We start from the raw sequence: 21,790 nt of genomic DNA on the forward strand, positions 1-21,790 counted from the left end.
TGCCTAGAAGTATACTTCCGAATTTTCAAGCCAATAAGGATCCTCCACATTTTCTCCTTTCCAGCAATCCACCGTGCACAATGAATACCAAGACTTGAGCGAGGTATTGAAGCTCTCAAGGGTAGTATCACTCTCTGCAAGGGCTAGCAGAATAGTAGCTTCTGTGGTCAGCTCTGATAGACGAACAGCAACATTGTATATACCGCTATTGGTCATTTCAGAACACCCACTATATGCATCACAGGGATTCGTGTTGACAAGCTCGAGATATGCATTTGATGGCTGTAGTATCGTGAGCTGCATCGTAACATCGCCCTGTATTAATGTTGCAGTTCGATTGTTCGTGCCTAGAGTTATATCCGCAGTCGTATGCCAACTAGCAGCAATGTCCACTGCATTGGGTGCAATGATCTCATCTCGAACTAGAAGTTGCGAGTTATTGAGAACTGCCACTCCGCGAAGAACACTGGTTGTTACATTGGAATATGCCTCTGTGAGGTTTGCGATGCCAAAACGGCTAGATGAATCAAAACTACCTGCCCAAAGCAGAGAGTTATTCGCGGAAGGAATTTGATTTGCAAAATGTAGTGCAGTCTGAGCCGTGTCCGATATGCTCAGAGTATTCGCACCCTCAGAGCGACAACGGTAGTATGTCCAGCGTTTTGGCGCCGCAAAGTAGCTGTTAAGACTGTAACTGTCGGACCCCAAAAGCTCGGCCCACCGGTAGCCCTTGTAGTCTACGACAAAGGAGCCTGCATCCAAATGACCGTGGGAGCGTCCGTTAAATCCGCCCATGAAACCGTAGAACCAACCATTTGAGTTGGCCCACGAGGTGCGGTAAGTCACCCCCGCGACGCCCTCAAATTGATTATAGCGAGGCATGTCTGACAATAAATTGGTAGAGTTCAATGTTGAGTTGTAGAAAAGGTACGCTTGGAAGGTTGCTGCTTGAGAAGCTGTGAATCTCGACAGCATTCCCTGCAACCATTCAGCCTGGTTAAATCGTGTCGCCCAGTACCCGACGCTCCAGAGACTGTTCGCATTCGAAAATGACCATGCCCCATCGGCCCAACTGAATCCCCCTGTTTGTCCAAATCCATGTGTCAGCCATGCACCCAGGTTACTCATTCCTGGAAGGCTCGAGATGCCAAGATCATTTCCGAGCGCGCTGTCGAGCGATCCCATCATCAGACCCAGGAATATGCCTGCATATGTTCCATATGAGTAGCCTTCAATCCAGCCCCCATCTGGGGCGTACTGTTGCAAGGAAGTGTTTAATTTCGGAAGGGAGAAATCTATGATTTGGTTTGCAAGTGTTGTGTTGACATCTCCTATAGCTAGAGTGCCAATGATCAAGCAACCATGCGTCACCTGTGCCCAGTTATTGGTATGCTCACTCCACGAGTTAGTCGAAGAGTTGAGAGCCGGTAAAAACGCCTTTTCAGCAATCGCTGTCTCAATAGCCTCACGCTGGGACTCAGTCAATTGATCATATACCCAGTCGTAGCCAAGAGAGACCGTCATGGTAATATCTGCCGTATTTAAGAAATTTGATGGATCCCAGTCAGAGAGATTGGTTATCGTCAAAATAGTCTCAGTAACCCAATCGGAATAGGCACTGTTTTTTGTCAACCGGTACATGCCTGCCACGGCACCGACATTCATTCGAATGGTACTAGACCAAGAGGTTGATACTGATAGCGACAGGGAAGTTGCGATAGCAGTATTTGCAGTCTGCTGCAGATATCCCAGCACATCTCTATAGTAAGAGTCTGTATCGTTTATTGAAAGCACTGCTTGAACCCGATCATCTGTGAACATCAATCGCGGGTGAGATGGGAGACTCGAGAAGTCGATTGAGGCAACCGTGATTGAGGCAAGTGCCAGTATCATGCAATAAAGAAACAGCATCCTGTCAAGCCTCGGCTATGTAAAATAGTATTTCAGTGATTTAACACAGTGCTGAAAGACCACTTTGCTGAAGCATGGAGACTTGCATTCGCCTATCTATGTACCAGCTTAATCTGCATCGAAGTTATCCACCATCCCGCATAACCCAAACCCCTCATTAAAATCATTGGTCTGTGAACCCCCAGATACCGTGCAGGGGAAATTTTTAGTTTCCTTATCAGATAGCCTTTTTCTACCCCGTAAGTTACGCGGGATATTGCTGTCCAAGCGTCCCTACCGGGGCCGAGGCACATTAGTATATAGAGACTGAGGGTGGGGCATGGGGTCCCTGCATTCCAACGACAACAATCACTAAATCCCAATAGGATTCAATTTAATATGGATCATCAAACATCAAAAGCAACCAACCCCCACACCAGCGTCGAGGAGGAGCAGGAAGTAGCTGGTAGCAATAATGGTTCGAACAATATCTGCTACACTCGGTACAATTCGCCTTTCTGGCAAATTATCATCGTCAGTTTCGTCGCATTTGGGTAAGACTTTTGGGACTTTCAATCCACGTATTACACTAAATAAAAATTTAAACAGATGCCCTGGAATGTATAATGCTCTCTCTGGAATTGGAGGTGGTGGTCAACTTGATACCACCACGTCAGCGAAGGGTCACATCGCCCTCGCCGCTGTGAGTGCGGTGGGAAACATATTCGTTGCCCCCATTGTCACAAATATCTTGGGCCCAAAATGGACTATCTTCATTGGCGGGGTACCATACGTCCTATATGCCGGTTCTCTGTTGGCCTATAACCATACCGCAAGCCAGGGCTTCGTCATCGGTGCCAGTGCTATATTGGGTATTGGGGCTTCATTGCTGTGGATCGCACAAGGCTCTATCATGACCGGATATCCCTTGCCACAGCAGCATGGGAGAATGATTGGGGTTTTTTGGATTATATTTAAGTGAGTCTCAAATACAATATAACGAGTGGCTCAAGATGTTAATCTAGGCTATGCAGTTCGGGCGGGTTTCTCGGCTCAATGATATCTTTTGGGTTGAACTTCAGCTCCAAAAGCGGCACGGTTTCCGATGCAACATACATTGCTTTTATGTGCATCATGGCTGCTGGCTGTATTTGTGCACTTGCCTTACTGAACCCTTACAATGTTATTCGAGAGGATAATTCGCGTGCCGCCGTTTCGAAAAAGCCGGGCGTTTGGGAGGAGTTTGTGGGATTGCTGAAAGTCCTACGAGACTGGAGAGTGATGTCCCTTATCCCTTTCTGGATGGCTGCCAACTGTAGGTCCTCCCTTCTCTTTGCTTCATTTCCCCTTCCTTTTTATTCAATTCTCATCCATCGCATAGATGCCTACAACTACCAGCAAAACACTTATAACGCGAAGCTTTTCACCCTTCGCACACGCAGCTTTAACGGCGCGATGTACTGGCTGGCTCAAATGGTATCCAGCTACATATTCGGCCTCTTTCTCGATAACCAGTACATGAACCGCCGCCAGCGTGGATTATGGGGCTTTACCATCAATGCTCTCATCTCTATGGTCGTGTGGGGCGGCGGACTGGCCGCCCAGCTCAAGCGCGGCCCCAGCAGCGATTACTACGCCCTCAACGAGATGGACCTGATCACATCCGGAGGTAAGTATGCGGGTCCGTTTATGTTGTACTTCTTCTATGGTAGCTTCGACGCTATCTGGCAGACATTGGTCTACTGGACAATCGGCTATCTGTCACACGAGTCCCCGGAGCAGGCGGCGCGGTATGTGGGGGCGTTCAAGTGCGCCGAGGCAGTGGGCAGCGCGATTGCCTCCAAGGTCAATTCTACAAAGACAAACTACAATGTGGAGTTCGCGGTAGATTGGGCATTTATTGTATTTGCTTTGGTCTGGGTGATCCCATTTGTGTGGTCGATTGAGGATGCGCCTGCGCACGCGGGACAGGAGACCGTTTACGTCGAGGGTGATGAAGGAAAGATTGGAACACACAGCGACTTAAATGCCTAAAAAGGTAGAATTATGGTGGATCGGTGAGATTGGTTTGATAAGGGAGATTGTTATTCCCAAGTGCAAGGTCCCATAGCTTCAAATCCTTCTAGTGTTGCCCGTTCATTGGTGGGAATACCCCTCGCCGATAACACTATTGAAAGGTCTTTTATGGTCCTCAAATCGAAAGCATAAACATCGCTTAGAATCGCTCTAGACTTCCTATTCGATGCCAGCCACATTAGCCGAGATCGTTAAGTACTGTAGCGCGGTGAGTAAAAGAGGGGAACCGCCCCCCGCAATCTCGAGCTACTCACTTTTGGCCCGTTACAGCAAATTACATTATTCTCCATGGAATACTCATAGTGGGGTTCAAATTTCAGCATGGAGAGTCCAAGGATGCGAACCCGGCGCTCCTTCAACTGTAAGGAGCCAGGATGTGGGCGGTCGTTTATCCGCCAGGAGCATCTTCAACGGCACCGTCTCAATCGTAAGAGATCTCAAAGGCGAAACTGCATTCGAGATACAACACTAATGATGCATGTAGACCAGCCAGCGGAAATATTTTCATGTGATATCTGTCCTAAATCATTTGTTCGGCAAGACCTCTATCGCCGACATAAGTCACGCCATGCAAAGGGCATGTTTTTCAGAAATACTGGGGGAATTGTTCATCCGCCATCCTCCTCCACCTTATCTTCATCAAATGAGAAAACAGGCATATCTGAACCGCTTCAGGATCACCACATCTCTGGAATTCAGATACAGAATGCAGGGAGTATGCCCGAAGAAGAGACACTTACTTCAGAAAAGAACGTGCTATTCGCGACTAAAGATAGCAGCCTGGATTCTTTCTGGGCAGAATGCGCTCAAGTTCCCACCGTTCAAGATGGCTTAGATTGGTTTTTTGAACCTCTGCAGGATATTAGCGACTTGATTGACCCTCCTTTGGTCGAATTCGAAACCGACTTATCTACGGCACGCGATGCAGATAATCAAGTAGCGAGAAATGATACAGATGGAGAGACCTTGAATCTTCCTATGAATATTAACAACGAGCAAGATAATGACTGGAATTTTGCACGATCCAACATCCTTAACTCTCTCAATCAGCTCGATATTCGAGTCTTGACCTCGTCATTTTTTGAGGTTGACAACCTCAAGACATTTTTTCGATCTCTATTTCAAAAACTACCACCCGCATTTTCCCATAATTCACCAAGCAACATTCTCGGTAATTACTTGCCATCCGCTCCTTCTGATTTCAATCCTAAATCTAGGTTCTGCGATGGCGATGGATGAGACGCTTTTTTATCTCGGGCAGCAGGTTCACCATTCTTTGCGGCTGATCATTCTCAACGTACGCTACCGATCCAACTCCCCTTGCACATCCTGTTCTTGAATTAAGACTTGCTTGCAGAGCGGATTATTTGAGCCCCCCCATCCCTCTCTGGTGCCTCCAAGCTCTCCTCCTAGTACAAGCTTATGGAAAAATGATCTCTTCACGGAAAAACTATGAGATGGCACATATATTTCACGGAACAATCCTCACTGTGGGTCCCTCATCTGATCTACACGCCCTCTCTCCACATACCATTCAGGCTAACGAAGCTTGACTTTTGCGGGGCAGATGATGAAAAGAGGGAGTATATATCTCAAAGCCTCAACTTCACAGCCAGCAGAGCCAAATGAGCTCCTCCAGACAAGCTGGCGCCGCTGGATAAACGAAGAATCTTGGCGCCGGACCGCGTTTTTCGCGTTTGTCATGGATGCCCAGCATGCCTGTGTATTCGGACACTCCCCCGTACTCTCGGTGATTGATATGCGAATCGCGCTTCCTTGCCTTGAGTCGACGTGGGAGTCTCTCTCGGCAGAGACATGGCAAGCGCTGAATCGACCAGAAATGACCGCATCACTCTTTTTGCCGACTCTCAAGTCCCTGCTCCGGGAGAATGAGGTCCCGCCACACTGCAGTGAATATGCGAGGTTCGTGCTTTTGCATGGGCTTATGAGTCTGCAGACCCATCTTCAGGCTGGTTCACGTTTAACGCTTGGGATCGAGATGGGAAAGCTGCACGCCCATGTGACGACCCAGAATTCCCACCACCCCAACTGTCTAGGTAGTATCAGTAACAGCAGTAACAGCACCCCCGTCTGGGCAAATACTGTTGACACGGCTCTGAACACCTGGTCCACATCTCTCTTCTCCCTGCAGCCATCGCTGTGCCTCGAAGCGGCCCGCCCCTTGCACCGTGTTGCACAAATCACACTACATGTCAGTGTCCTTGACATTCACACTGTCGCCATGGACCCGTATTTGCTGGCTGGCCCTTCGCATCTGAATACTGATTCTGGGGCCTCCCTCATTAACACAAACACAACCAAGGCCCTGGCACGTCTGCAGCTCTGGGCCCATACTGGATCCTCACGCAGCGCTTGTCGGTATGCACTTCTCCTAGTGCAGGAAACTATGTTCAGCGGGAAGCGCTACTTAGCCCGTGAAGATAACGTTGCGCCGCGGCCTTGGTGCTTATACATTGCAGTTTTAGCACTTTGGGTCTACGGCCTGGTCACGGAGGGTCCTTCCTCGGACGGTGGATCTACTGTTGGAGCCGAGGAATACATGATTCGAATGACACGCGCGATGAAGCAGGATAATTCGGCGAGCCCAGTCATTCGCGGGACAAACCATATCGCCGGTTTGATGAGGGCTGTAAGGGATGCGTTAATTGGGTGTCGGTGGGAGTTGTTGCAAGAAGCTCATCTAGTGCTTCGGCGATTGGGGGGAGAAACTATGCTTGACCCTGGCGGTGATGGGAAGACTTTAATTTAATCTAAACCCACCAATCAAAGTTGTGATGTTCTATCTTCGAATTGGGTATATAGCTCTATTTACCAAACATCAGATTGGTGCATTACACACTACACAAAAACAACAATCAATGAATTAAATTTCGATTGCTTTAAACCTCTGATAAACCAGGCCTCCCAATACCTTCGCCCGTAAATTGAGCATGTCCTAAACATACCCGCGGGCTTTCCGCAGTCTATTACCACCTCTTGAAAAGAGAAACAAACTTATCCTAAGATAAATTGATCAATTGATTGATTATGATTTGTTACAGAATTTTAGAGTCTTGTTTCAATTCAGAAAAGCAGAGCAAAAAAACAAAAACATACAACAGCAGGGATTCGCATGTGGTCACCCACCATACTACTAACCTGCCGGCGTGTGGCTTAAGTACGGCTGAGCGGACGGGAAGCCCTGTTCTCCACACCCTATGGTCGTATGTACCAGACGTTGCTTAGAATAGATTCATATAGCAGATAGAAGGGGTGAGAGCCACTTTACTGAAGCCCTACTCGATTGATTGGAGTGAGTGCGCAGTATACAGGGTGAGCCAGGTTCCAGTTGATCGCGGGCGTGGCCGAAAAAGTAATGTGACCAACCCGTATGGATGGATCAACTAGATATAATTCAAAACAGTGAGGCTGTCAAGTTATTTTTCAGCCACGATCAACCGCCAGTGTATGTATCCCCCTATCGACGTTGCCTGGGGCAGCGCCTTCATGCAGTGAACTGCTGATGGTATTCCCTGTGAATCTATCAAGCGAGGTTAATTTTAGGACGCTACTATATAGCGAGATAAAATTCCAAAAGGATATCTTCCAATCCAACACCTTTGTTCTGCGTTCTTCTCGTCATTTCTACAGATACCAACAGCAAGACGTGCTACTACGGAACTCACCATAGTGAGCCCAGCTTCAATGCAGCAGGTTAGCCCTCTCTTCTTGACGACCTGTAACGCACTTGGTGGAAGCTTATATCTATCCCCATGTGTTAATAGACACCTGAGTGCCATTTTCTATCTTGGGGAATGACTTAAACTCCTTTCAACGATGATGGCAGGGTTTAGAATTTCGGTCATGCGATAGCTGAGAGCCGGAATTTTGTGAAGTGATTCATGAAACTCCACTTGAAGACGATGTTTCTGATAAGAGAATCACCCGCAGCTCTATTATCCAGCACAGACACCAACAAATACAAAATATTTTCAGTAGATACTTTCCAAAGGCAAGCATATGGATGCCTTGACTAGTGCCTTGACTAGTGTATCCAGTGGGGCGCGGCCCAAAATAAAATGGAACCCGCGACCCCGATCGGCAAAATATTATTATACATCTCCAATATGGATTTTCTGTCCCTTCCACTCGAGATACAAGCTATGGTTATTCCCCGCGTATCATTAATTGGTGATCTGGCCGCTCTATCGCAGTCATGTCGGTCAATACATCGGCTGTGCGATATGAAAACACGCGAGCGGTACTACCAGATCCGTGTTCACCCGAAAGATCACAGCATCAACAAGACTTTTGACCTCATGATGGAGATTCTCAAGAACCCTAAGCTGGGAAACTATGTACGGGAGATCGTTCAGACTAGACAGCCCAGTATGGATCACAGCTACGTCCAGACTGCAGAGCAACGCACCCTCAGTGCGTGTGACAGAAATCTCCTCCACGCGGCTGTGCGGAAGGCGGGATTTGCTGGCCCCCAAGAAACAGCGGTGCTCAACATGCTTATGCAAAACACCACGAGGCCTCCAGGTGAAAACAATGAGTCTCTCATGTTCTCAAATTCCGCTTATGGATACAAGTAAGAAAGCCTCCTCCTGGTTGATTGCTTGGCTGAGCACTTACAAGACGAACAGCGAAGGTCAGATTCATGGCACCTTCATTGCGCAGGCATTGGCCGCGATTCTCATCTCGGTGTCACCCAATCTGGAGTCTCTAGTGATGACACAGCCATTCAGTGTATTCTCTGGATTCTGCAGGGGTGGCGAGAGGCTCCTGGACGAGGATGACCATTTCCCCCTCCATCGATTTCTCCGTCAGGCCAATGCGAAACCGACTAGTGCTCCGTATCTTCAAAATCTACGCAAGGTGTACATGATAGTCGACGATAAGGACTCGGATGACCGATACTACATGGCCATCGACTTCTTGGAATGCGCAACGCTTTTCGACAACCTCCCGTCTATTGAATCCATTAGCACCGATGCCCTCTGTGACGACGAAAATTGCGAGGCACGCGTAGTGCTAGAGCCCAGATCGTCCAATATTAGCAGGATCCGTATTGCCCACTCTTCCTTGCCTTCAAAATTCCTTGTCTCTCTTATTCAGTCCTGCAAAGTACTGCGAGAATTTCAGTACACCATCGGTGGTCGGTGCGTGTTAGGAGGTTGGTATTCACCGTTCGATGCCAAGACTTTCATCAAATCAATTTACCCGCACAAAGACACACTGGAAATCCTGGATATCGACGCCGAGCGCAATATGCACTATTTCCACCCCGATTATTTCGAGCAGGATCAAGTTGACCAGAGAATTGACGAAAGATCGCTCGAAACCGATGATGACGATGATGATGAACGCCAAATGCTCCGGTCCTCCTCAAGTACCAGCAAGTCACTGAAGGAGTTCCGGACCTTAAAGCGATTGAGTGTTGGCATCGGCTTTTTAGTATATTTTGCCATGGGTATCAGAGAAAATAACGGGCCAAGAAAACCATTTTTGTTGCCAGAGGTCCTCCCCGAGAGTCTGGAGTACCTTTGCATTCGGGGGTATGAGAAAGGGAAGTGCAAGAAGTGGGATGTGCATATTGATGCCTTGGTCGTGTCATTTGTCTCGGGCTTGTCGGGACTCAAGGAAATCACAGGCATTGAGGAAATAATTCCTAATTCCGAGGATGTGGATGATCCAGATGATAACGAAGATCTTTTGTGGAGTCCTATATATAATGTTGACGAGTAGGACTAGATCAATGTCTATTCTGACTCGGAGAGTTCTCCAAACATGTTTTGATTACAATATTTGTCTAAAGACTACCCCTGACCACATATTCTTGCTCCCCATCTTTTTTAAGGATTGAGGCTCTTTGAGTCTATTGTTAGCAGCGATAGGCAGAGTGCCCAGGTGTACCTAGGTATGGAAGAAAATGAAAACTACTAGTCCGGGAATAATACATTTCATGGCCAAGTGTGTCTAATAATTCAAGTAGGATTATGAGATTTTAAAAATAGAAAAATAATAAGACACTTTTTATCTTAACTTATGTATAACTATAGACTAAAAAGTAAGATAGACTTATTTGAGATAGATAAGTTTACTAAGTCATTTAACCTATGTGATGGATATCTAGTTAACTAAGATTAAATATATTTTTGAGACATAATTCTAGTACTTTTAAGAATAATACTATAAAGATTCTAAAAGAAATTAAATATCTAGACTTAGAATATTGATATGAATAGAGTTAAAAAGAAAAAGAACAAAAATAACTTAATAATACTAGAAGATTATAGATTATTTTATAGATTAGACTATTTATCTTCTATCTAATGAAAAAGGATTTTTCTAGCTAAATGTCTTAAAATATTTATTAGCAAAAAGATAAAGAATTAAATCTATTATATTAATAATTTATTATAATTAAATAATTATTTTTCTAGTATCTAAAATAGAATAAGTATACTATTTCTATAGTAAACTTAGGTAATATTTACTAGTAAATATATATTATTTTATAAAGGGTATATTTAAAATCTAAAAAGAATAGGTAAGTATAGTATAAGATTAGTATAATTTTAAGAAAACTTTCTAAATAAGTTAAAAATAAAAATATAAAAAAGATATAAAAATCTTACTAGAATCCTAAAAGAAAAAATTAATTTTTTATCTATAGAAAAACAATAATAAATATGATAAGAATAGAGATTCTAGAAGATTATATAGAAAAAAAATTATTTTATAAGATAATTAGGACTCTTATAGAAACTAAGACTAATTAAACTCTAATTTAATATAAAAACTAAGAAAAATCTTCTTATAAAATATTTTTTTAAATATTACTTGACTAATTACTAGAAAACTAACTATTTTTAATTTAGAAAAATAAAATAAAATTTTAAGAAATAAAATAAAATTTTAAGAGATAAAATTAAAGAGATTAGTTTCTAAGATTAGACTTAAAAAATATTAGATTAGATTCTATAAATTTAGATTTCTAGTTATAGATCAAAACTATAATCTAGTGCATTAGCTTGGAAATGTCGATGGCCGCGTCTTCGTCGCTGGGTTCTGGACTTATTTAGGAAAATATGCGGTCGCGAGTGGCTTCTTGATGCAGAGAAGTATCTTGAAATCTTCTCCCGCATTATGGACATAGAGGAGGCAGGTAATAAATAATTCATCGATGAAGGCCTCCCTCAGGAGAGTATACTTCCCCCTGAGCACCTTCGAATTCACCACTTTTCTGTCGCAATCCAAACGTCACCGTCACGAGCCGAACAGCCTACGAAATATGCAGTGACTTTCTGGAGCAAGCCTTATGGTGTAGATGGACCTTGGCACAGGCTTACAGAGCCACTACAGCCAGGCGCTTCTGAAGTCGAAGAATCCACAATACCGTCAAATCTGATCAACGAATACTTCGCAAAACCTCTACGAATCAAGGAATTAGACAATTTCAGTCAGGGAATCCATTTGGGTTTTCGGGAAGGATCATGACATCGCAGAAATAGCGTAATATATAATGTAGAAGTCTGGCAGTTAACAACGCCACTATCCACTGTTTCGAGTCGCATTTTTGAACGACCGATAATAGGTTTCCCCAATAGAATCGTGCATATATTTGACCGAAACCACAACTCAGATTTAGTAGGTGAAGCAACATGTATTTTAACCAGGGGAATATACTATATATTGCCATTCTAGCTTTCCCCTATCCAACATGAAGCGACATCTGGACAGGAAGAAGTTACTTGCTATCTCTTCAGAGCTCATGTTCTGTTAGGTTTAGGGTAGGTCCCCAGTGATCTACCGTTTAGTGGTCACAACAGCAGGCCTCCGATCCCTTGGTATCGACCAGGAAAGAAGCCTTGGCATGTGACAGCTCGCATGCATTGCCAGACTAAGCTCCAACCTTTGCTGAACATGATAATTTTAATATTGGCAATCAATTTATCTATAATTCCTTGTTGCCAATCGTGCTGACGCCTCTATCGGAGGCCAAATTATGATGACATTCGTTTGGCAGCGAAGATTTAGACGCTTGTTATCTTTCATTTTAGGCAGCAAAGTCAACTCAGGCAATTCAGCCAGCTGCTCAATGCCCACTGAGTCCCCCGAACTGGCATATCCTGGTTTAATTTCATAATATTTTGGATCACAATTAAAGCAGAATGATAGATATTACGCTTAAGTGCCGGTATCACTGAGTACCTCCCTCACCATGTCTATCATCACGATGTTGGTGATGATGGCCAAAGCTCCAGTCACTAGAATACAGCCGATGTTTTTCGTTTACCCCAACCCACATCAACGCTAAAATGTCCTGTATGCCCATGGAACACTTGATTGCTGTCTTTTTCGCCACACTGGGCGCTGCTGACTACCTCCCAATCAGCATCGCAGTTATCATGTGCATCTGCTTGCTCGAGGGCATTGGGATTGGAGTGACTGTCATTTCCGACAAAATCATTTGACCCACGTGGTGTAGCGTTTTCTTTGCCACCTATTACGTATTAGCTTGTTATTTGGACGGGGGTTCGGATGGATAGGGCATGTACCGTTTGAGGCTTCCTGTTTTGCCAGTCCTGTCTGAGCACTTTCTATCTTGACTGCTTGAGACTTGGTGTTCTGGTTTTGAAGAGTAGACATGTTTGGCAGTAAGTAGAGCCCAAACGGAAGAAAACGTCCTTTGAGATGCTACTTCAGAGACTGAGAGTGGGTGGCGATAAGGAGAGAGCAGAAACTAATTCAAATAGACGTAGGGAGGAGATGAGGAGGAGGGGGGAGGAAGGGAGGAAGAGATGAGGAGGAGGGGGGGAGGAGGGAAATTGGGTGCGGCCCGTCAGAAATAGGAAAATGCATTCACACTTACGAGATTTGTCAGTCAGATCATGTGGCTTCTAAAAGTATGCATTAGTCATACGTAAAATATCTGAATCGAACAATAACATGCTTAAATGTCCTTATTAATGCCTTATCTGCCTACTATAAGTGAACATAATCTACAATACCTGCGATTAGGCAATAACGGCCTCATTTACGTGGACTTGCTATAATAGCCCTTATATCTTATCATCCTTGTCTTCTGTTTGACCATAGCTCATGTTACAGCACGCGCTTTATCCACACAATAATACGAACAGGAAAATTTCGGCTCAGTTCATAGCAGGCTCACCTGGAATAGCAGGTCATTTACCTGTTCCCATTCATTCAACACTCGGCGGCTTGTCATTACAAGTAAAAGTAACAAATTTAATATCCGGCACCTGATAACCGTCCGTGACAGCACCTTGCTGAACATGGAGTCTGTTCGCAGGTTTCTCATCGCAAGAGTTGGTTTTAAACTGAAAGTCGCAGTCGAAAATTCCAGTTCGAAGCTTCAAATCGACACATCCAGTTGTTTGAAATTGTGGCAGGCTCCGTTTCCGGGTCCGCTGACTTTCGAGGATGTCCCACCACATTACCCGCTTGGTTCGACGTCCCGATAGATGACAAGTTCCTAATCCTTGTCGGCACGGCGAAGGAAGTTAGGCTCTGGAGATGCAGGGATGACGGAGGCAAAGGCGATGCCTGTGAGCAGAAAAGCAAGGAGGGTGGTGAAAAGAGTGCTGGGCTATTCGTGATACTGTTTGTTAATCTCCGAAAGGGCTAATATTGAGGACACGGGGGCTTGAAAGGTTTGTGCTTGCCTTCATGGTGATCTTGCTAATCAGAGAGATAAAAGCAATGGTATGAAATAGAGCGTTGTTGGTATATATTGTTATTCAGGTCGTCTAGTTTGGTATGAAGAAACCAAACGAAGCCAGGTAGAAGGTGGATCTTTCCCTAGATTTATAGCCAGCTATGGACAAGCTCAGTCACAAACACCAGGTAGCTTGTATTAGTGAAAGACCACCTCGGGACTCAGTGTCATTCAACCCTTTTTGCCATTTTGATAATAATTTCGAAAGTCCCTTAATAGCATATCACCGCATTGCAAATAAATTCCAATCGATGGTCATATCCAGTAACTTGAAAAGTACGCTCTTTTTCCTTGTCAGTCACCCGAGATTAGACGCCGTGGTCAGTACCCTTACTTCTAAACAAGGAACATTGATTGCTAAAGTACAAATCATATCTTAGGCGAGAAATTATGATGTAACAACTTTAATCCCGGCTGCATTAGTGTCGGCTAATGGCGGATTTCTGCGCCAAGATAAGCAGCATTGCATCACTAAGGGAGCGTGAGAGTGGTGTGTAGAGAAATTGACCCCGCTTATTGTAACTATATCACATCATCAAATTAAGCTGGCGCGTAGCTTACTGCGTTCTTACCGTGGCCCGAAAATCAGATCATTTGTAAGGAGGACATGAAAACAAGGTCGTGCGCGAGCGCAGGAATTAATGAAAGGATGCGAAAAAGGAAGTGATAGTACATTATCCTACACTTATTGCGGCTTCCCAATCAGAAATCCATCAAAGTGAATGCCTAAATTGGAAACGAGATATTTTTCTCATATTCTTCATCTTCAGTACCTTGACCTAATATCCATTCCTAGTACAACAACATTCACCAAATCAATCCCACGAATAAGTGACACCAAACTGCCAGAAGTTAAAGTATTATCGAGGCTTTCAGGGGTGGTCGGTTATTCAATTACGCCGCAGCCGCTTCAATTTCTCCCTAAGCAGGTAAAACTAGCACTCACCCTCAATTCAGACGTGCCAAAGCGCCAAGGCCCGAATTCTGACCTTGGACCCTCTTAGGTAATATCTTAACGCAAAAATAGACCTAATTAGGTAATTTTATTCTTTTAAGTAGTGATTTGTACTATGTTATGCAAAAAGGGACCCTTCGAGCCACGGTTAACGGTCCACTGAGAGAGCACATGCTGCCGCAAGACCGTACGGTGCTGAGAGGGTCCTCTGTGCTCTCGTGCTGGTTTTGCCTAGTGTAGATCGCTAAAGAAAGCCCAATTGGCCGAGGCACCTCGGTGGCTAGATGTACATGCTGGCAGTAATATACAGGGGTCTGAAGTGTTACACGTAGCTGACTGGTCACGGTGAGTGGTTAGATCAGGGGTAAATAACTTACTAGTTGTTCTCTATGTCGTTGGTTGTCTGTGATATCTATTACTTGTACTCCTTAAGTCTGAACTTGTAATCGTACTGTTACTGTGCTAAGTCTTATACGGACTTGGATTCTGTAGAGTAACTTCGAAGAAGGTACTAGGTAGTGTATTAAGTAGGTTAGTCTAAAGAGTTTCCCTACTTATAGTATATTTATTATAAGAGATAAAACTGAATAAAGAGTAATCTAAAGGTAAACTGTAGTAATTTAGATTAATTAATTATAAAGAACTAAATATAAGTATATAAAGAGTATTCTATATATATCTAGTATTTTCTATTCTATAGATAGGATTTTTATTCTATTAATAGGATAGGATTCTATTATATTATTAGGATATTATATAATTCTTTACTATATTTTATATTTTTAGGTATAATATAGATAATAGTAGAAAGAATATCTATTTATATATCTTATCTTAATTATTCTTAATCAATAGTTTTAGGGATTATTTAAGTATCTATTAGTAAGTTATAGTCTCTTATTATAAGGTCTATAATACTATCTCTTTTTTTTTCTTAGTTCTTATTTTTAAGAATTCTGTAAAATTACTTACTTTTCTTAGGTAGATATTAGTCTTTTTATTTTCTACTCTATTTTTCTAATATATACTAATTATACTTTTTTTAGATATCTCTATATATAAACTTTACTAACTAATTAAGTATAAGAGTTTTAAGTCTCTTATCTCTTATTATTATTATATTATCTAGAATAAAATATATATTTAATCTAACTATTCTTATTATTATATTAGTAGTACTATAGAATATAAAATATTTTAAAATTATTTATTAATACTAAGTAGTATTAACTACTAACTTTCTAGATCTTATTAGAAAATAGAAAGAAAAAATTCTTCTTACTTAATAAAAGATACTAACTAAACTAGTATATCTATAGAATTAGAAAAGATTATTAAAAAAATATACTAGTAACTTTATTATTTATAAATATTAAAAAATTACTAAGTTAGAGAAACTTAAATATTATGAGTTTAAGAAATTATAGTATTTTAAGAATGAGTATATTAAGTCTAAGTAAAAAAAGTATAAGATTAAATCTTTCTATACTATTTCTAAGAAAATTAATTATATCTTTAATATAGACTATTAGATTTTTATAGTAATATCTAAAAATCTTACTATCTATATAATTTATATATAATAATACTATATATATAACTATAAAAGAAACTCTATTCTTTATAAATTATTTATAGTTCTTTAATTATTAGAGAAACTATTAGAAGATAAGTAGAGATAGAGTTATTAAAACTTTTAGTCTTAGAACTTAAATAGTTATATCTCTAACTAGTAAAAAATATTAAATTCTTTAACTGATAAATAAAGTACTACTATAGTTAAGACTACTAGAAGAAACTAGACTTTAAAAAAGAGAGAAAATATACTTTATATATTAGAATATTAAAACTAATTAATTAAGTTTAAAATTTAACTACTTAAAGTTATAACTATTTAAAATTAAAGAAAAAATATAACTAATTAATTATTACTTAAAGCTATCTAATAATATATAATATATTTATATAAATTTTTATATTTTATTACTTAAAAATATACTAGAAAATACTAAATTTACTATAAATATAGAAATAGGGAAAGAAACTAAGAATAAATATAAAGTAGAAAATATCCTAAGTATAGAATATATTAGTAGAAAATCTTACTAATTAGTAAAATAGAAAAAATATAATATTTTAGAGAATATATAGAAACTTATTAAAAATCTAATAGATTACTACTAATTAATTTAGTAATATTACTAATAGATAAAGAAGACTTTATAATTTAGTAAAAAAAAGAGTAAAAGATCTACTAATATAATTATCTATATTAGAGTAATAATTCTATTTAATTATTATACTAGTAATTTATATAATATCTTAGATATTACTCTAATATTTTGTTTATTTATTCTATTTAGTTATTTATTTATAGATAGTAGATAGTAGAGAGTCTATACTTAATATCTATAATATCTATAAATAATTACTATATTTTATTTATAAAAAACTTATCTTTATTTAATATTATCTTTTTATATATTCTATAGTTAATAAATATATATCTAAATAATAGAAATATTATATTCTTCTAGTTTTAGTAATTTAGTAATAAAATCTAATATAATCTATTCCTATAGTTATATTAGTACCTCTAAGTTCTATAACCTACTATATAGAATATATTATAATGACTTATTTTATTAATAAATATTATACTATTTAATATAATTTCTAATCTTCTTATATTTAATTAAGATATAGTAGTTCCTTAATAGAGTTTCTATTATTTTTTCTAATTCTATATACTTATATATAAAGTTATTATAGTATTATTATATAGTCTTATACTATAGTTTCTATAGAATATAGATTAGTCTATTTTCTTTAGTAATTCTTTTAGTAGATCCTATTTTATAGATTAGATTACTAATTAGACTTTTATTTAGTCTATTAATCTATTTATTATCTTAAATCTAACTAATAGTAACTAAGATCTAGTAATTATATAGTAAGTAATTAGTATTATCTATCTTAAATATAGTTAGAATAACTTTCTTAATCCCTATTATATAGTTAGGTCTTTAACTAAGTATATTTATCTAATTATTAACTATATCTAGGTAATATTTAATTCTATAATTATATCATACTAGAATTTCTATCTATCTTATTTATTATCTTATTAATTCTTTTATACTTATAAAGAATATAAGATTTTTATAATCTAATTTAATAAGAATTTAATACTCTACTTCTTCTAGATATATTCTCTAGACTTTAAGTATTAATATTATAGCTAGTAATTCTTTATTATAGATATTATAGTTAAGTTCTAAAAGTAATATATTTTAGACTAAAATACTACTAGTTTTAATTTTCTATTATTTTCTAGTTAAGTAAACTATATTCTAAGTATATAGTCTAATATATTAGTTTCTACTATATATAGTTTATTTAGATTAGTTAGTATAAGTATTATTTACTTAATAGATATTTTCTTAAGATTATTAAATAATTTTTCTAATTAACTATCTTAGATCTATTTCTAGTATTTTTTAAATAATTTATTAAAATTAACTATAATTTTACTAAATCTATTAATTAATTATTAGTATTAATTATATAACTTAATAAACTATTAGACTTTCCTTATATTTTTAAGTATTAGTTAATCTAGAATACTTTTAATCTTATTTTCTTATATACTAAATTTATTTTCTTAAGTTTGAGTATAATTTTAGTTTCTCTAAGTTTCTATAGTATTTTTTATTATACTAGATATTATCTTCTATAGTTTTAGAGAATACTAGAATATTATTAAGATATTCTTCTAATATACTAAAGATAAATTATTAAAATACTATAAATATATTTATAAGTCTAAATATTACAACTATATATTTAAAATATCTATATTTTATTCTAAATACTATTTTCTACTTATTACTAGACTTAATTCTAAGATAGTTATATATATTAGTAATATTATACTTAGTAAAGTAAATACTTCTTTAGATATAGTTCTATTTCTTCTAAATAAAAGATAATAGATATTAATAATCTATATAAAGTTAAAACTTATTTTTCTTCTTTAGTATAAAAATAATTAGATATCTAACTAATAATAATAATTTCTAAATATATTTCTTCTTAAGATTTTCTTTAATATATTATTAGTTAATTCTCCTACTCTTTAATTACTATCTAAATTCTTATCTAGTTACAGATCTTTAGTCTATCCTTTAGTATTTACTATTATAATTATAATTTTTCTCTTTTAAGTATATAAGACTAAGGATAGTTCTCTCTACCTATTAAAATCCTATCTCTAAATCTAGTAAATTCTACTCTAAGTATATAGACTTAATTTAAGATAGATTTAAGTTAAAGAAGTAGTTAAAGAAGAATCAAGTCTAAACTTTACTAGAACTAATTTAAATCTAAACTAAGAAAGTTTTACTTTTAAATTCTTATCTTCTAAGAAAAAAATAATCTTCAATACTCTATTAAAGAGTAAATTTAAGACTAACTTATATAATAGTAAAAACTAGATAAATTTCTTAAGTTTAAGAAATATATTTAAAAACTTTAAAAATAACTCTATAGAGAAGCTTCTCTAGAAAAAAAAATATATTCTTATATTTTAAATTAGCTAAGATTAAGATAATTAAAATTTCTAATCTTATTACTAAATTTACTTACTAAAAATAATATTTTAAATTAATATTCTTTTAGTAGTCTTTTAGAGAGAGTTTTTTATATTTATTATTTTAAAAATATTAAATTTACTAAAAATATTTATTACTTAGAATCTTTATTCTAAAATTAATAAATTATTTTTAGTACTAAAGATTCTATAAATTCTATAATAATTATCTAAAAAGAATTCTTAATATAGACTATTAGTATTATCTTTTAATTAGATAATTTTAAAATAGATATCATATTTAAATATAATAAACTTTAATAAAATAATAATAGGAGTCTAACTTAGTTTTATTTTTACTTTTTAAAGTATAAAAAATATATAGAATAATTTTTCTTTTTTTTTAAAAAAAAAGAAAAACTAATTTTAGTCTAAATTAAATAGATTACTAGTAAAAAATTCTATTAATTTATAGACTAAATAAGACTCTATTAATCTAAAATAGCTAGATTAATAAGATAAAATATTAATAGAGAATTATAAAAAGAAAATAAATTATAGTTAAAATAATAACTTTTCCTAAAATAACTAAAATAAAACTAGAAATAAGTAACTAAAATAAAACTAAGAGATAGTTAAAGAATATTAGTAATTTTTTTTAACTCTCTAATATTAGTAAAAAATACTCTTATAAAATTTACTATAAATATAGTTCTAAGAATTATATTAAGTTAAACTATCTAAAGTTTAAAGATACTAAAGTAAAATTCTAAGAAACTAAGAAAACTAAATATAACTCCCTAAAAATAGAAAGAAAAAGTAATAAATTAAACTAGATTCTATAGATTCAGACTTATAGTCTTAAGTAGAAACTATTATATAATTATATATCTCTATTATAGTAGAGAAATATATCTAAATATATACTAAAGTTAATTTAGTTAATTCTAAATTTATTATTAAGTATAGTTTATAATATACTAAGTTTAACTCTTCTATCTTAGAAATAGTTAGAAAAAAGAATATATATATCTATAGTATTTAAACTATTAAGATTTTAGAAGTAAAAGAGTATATTATATTACTATTAGAGGGTTATAGATTTATATATACTAAGGTTACTAGAGTATAGTAACTAAAACAGGCCTATAAGGTACTTCTGGGATTATATTCTCCCCTATCTAAGTAAAACTATATTCTTATATTTTAAAGTAATTATCCTATATTATAAGTTTTTAGATAATAAGATATAGTTTGTATATATCTTTTTTAGTCTAATCTTTTAAATTAATAAATAAAAAATATAATTAATATTATATTATTATTATATTACTCTTATTAATTTATTATTATAGTAGTAACTTCTATAAAATAGTTAAGTATATTTTTAGTAGATTTATAACTTTTCTTTCTTTTTATTCTTCTTTCTTTACAATTTCTCTATCTAATCTTTTACTCTTAGGGTCTTTTTTTACTTAGTTTTTACATCTATTTATTTTCTTCTTTAAGATAGGTAAGTTATTCTTATAGATTTCTTAGTATAATTATATTAATATTTTAGTATAACTTCCTTAAATTATAAATATTAAATTACTATACTAGTATTATTACTAATAATTTATATATTAAAGTAACTATTACTATATATCTCTTTACTATTTCTAAGTCTCTATATCTATTATAAATTATATCTATTTCTATTATTTCTTAGATTTTTATTAATAATTTAATAGAACTAGTTAATCTAGATATAAATAAAAACTTACTAATATAATTTTTTAATTAAGTAATTTTTTAGAATACTAATTAGTAGATAGAGGTAAAGAACTACTAAAGTTCTTAATAACTTTATATAGTATAAGTATAGTAAATTAGTAATATTACTCTTATAGAAAAAACTTATAATTTTTATAGAAATAGTTTTAAACTATTTATTTCTTATATAACTATAATTATTAATCTTAAACTAGTTTTTAGAGATTTATATAGAAACTATACTTTTAGAAACTTTACTTTATAGTATTTTTTTAAATAAACTTTTAAAGTTTATTTCTTAAAGAAATTAGAGATAGTTAATCTAGATTATCTATTTCTTTATAAGTAGAGTATAATTTATTTTCTAAAAATAGTAAGTATATTTTTATTTTAGTATTTTTAAATAACTACTAACTCTTTCTTATAGTTAAAGAAATTTAAATTATAATATTCTATTAAGGAAAATTTTCTAAACTATAAGTCTATAAATATATATTTAGCTAAATCTAAGAATACTACTACTTAAAAGTTCCTAGTTTTTATATCTAACTTTTTAAAGTTAATTCTTAAAGATCTTTATATACTAAATACTTTACTATATCTTAGAAATGATTATATATCCTTACTAAAAAGAGTATATTCTTTATTAGTTTTTATAAGAAAATAGTAAGAAATTTATTAATTATTCTAATTTAGATATTAAGATAGATAATAATTCCTTTATTAAGTAAGTAAGTTCTTTTTTCTTTTTTCTCTCTTTTAAATATAATCT

At 36.0% G+C, this 21,790-nt stretch overlaps 5 protein-coding genes across 5 annotated transcripts; 3 read left to right on the plus strand and 2 right to left on the minus strand.

Moving 5' to 3' along the window:
• Positions 1-3: 3 nt before the first annotated feature.
• Positions 4-1,911, minus strand: N7533_000483 (uncharacterized protein; the record flags this gene model as incomplete). Its single annotated transcript, XM_057097133.1, has 1 exon — positions 4-1,911. One exon carries the CDS (start codon positions 1,909-1,911, stop codon positions 4-6), a length of 1,908 nt encoding a protein of 635 aa, XP_056965626.1.
• A 378-nt stretch (positions 1,912-2,289) lies between these two features.
• N7533_000484 (uncharacterized protein) lies at positions 2,290-3,924 on the plus strand (the record flags this gene model as incomplete). The annotated part of the gene is made up of 4 exons (XM_057097134.1): positions 2,290-2,444; positions 2,500-2,868; positions 2,925-3,205; positions 3,272-3,924. 4 exons carry the CDS (start codon positions 2,290-2,292, stop codon positions 3,922-3,924), a joined length of 1,458 nt encoding a protein of 485 aa, XP_056965627.1.
• Positions 3,925-4,287: 363 nt separating this feature from the next.
• On the plus strand, positions 4,288-6,736 carry N7533_000485 (C2H2 finger domain transcription factor; the record flags this gene model as incomplete). Its single annotated transcript, XM_057097135.1, has 3 exons — positions 4,288-5,039; positions 5,324-5,456; positions 5,579-6,736. 3 exons carry the CDS (start codon positions 4,288-4,290, stop codon positions 6,734-6,736), a joined length of 2,043 nt encoding a protein of 680 aa, XP_056965628.1.
• Positions 6,737-8,093: 1,357 nt separating this feature from the next.
• Positions 8,094-9,717, plus strand: N7533_000486 (uncharacterized protein; the record flags this gene model as incomplete). Its single annotated transcript, XM_057097136.1, has 2 exons — positions 8,094-8,560; positions 8,616-9,717. 2 exons carry the CDS (start codon positions 8,094-8,096, stop codon positions 9,715-9,717), a joined length of 1,569 nt encoding a protein of 522 aa, XP_056965629.1.
• Positions 9,718-12,242: 2,525 nt separating this feature from the next.
• On the minus strand, positions 12,243-12,624 carry N7533_000487 (uncharacterized protein; the record flags this gene model as incomplete). The annotated part of the gene is made up of 2 exons (XM_057097137.1): positions 12,243-12,478; positions 12,534-12,624. The coding sequence occupies 2 exons, from the start codon at positions 12,622-12,624 to the stop codon at positions 12,243-12,245; spliced, it is 327 nt and encodes a 108-aa protein (XP_056965630.1).
• Positions 12,625-21,790: the final 9,166 nt, after the last annotated feature.

Source organism: Penicillium manginii (genome assembly GCF_028828005.1).
Source record: "Penicillium manginii strain IBT 31320 chromosome Unknown utg000001l:1.0-3466041.0:1.0-3467806.0, whole genome shotgun sequence".
Lineage (NCBI taxonomy): Eukaryota > Fungi > Ascomycota > Eurotiomycetes > Eurotiales > Aspergillaceae > Penicillium > Penicillium manginii.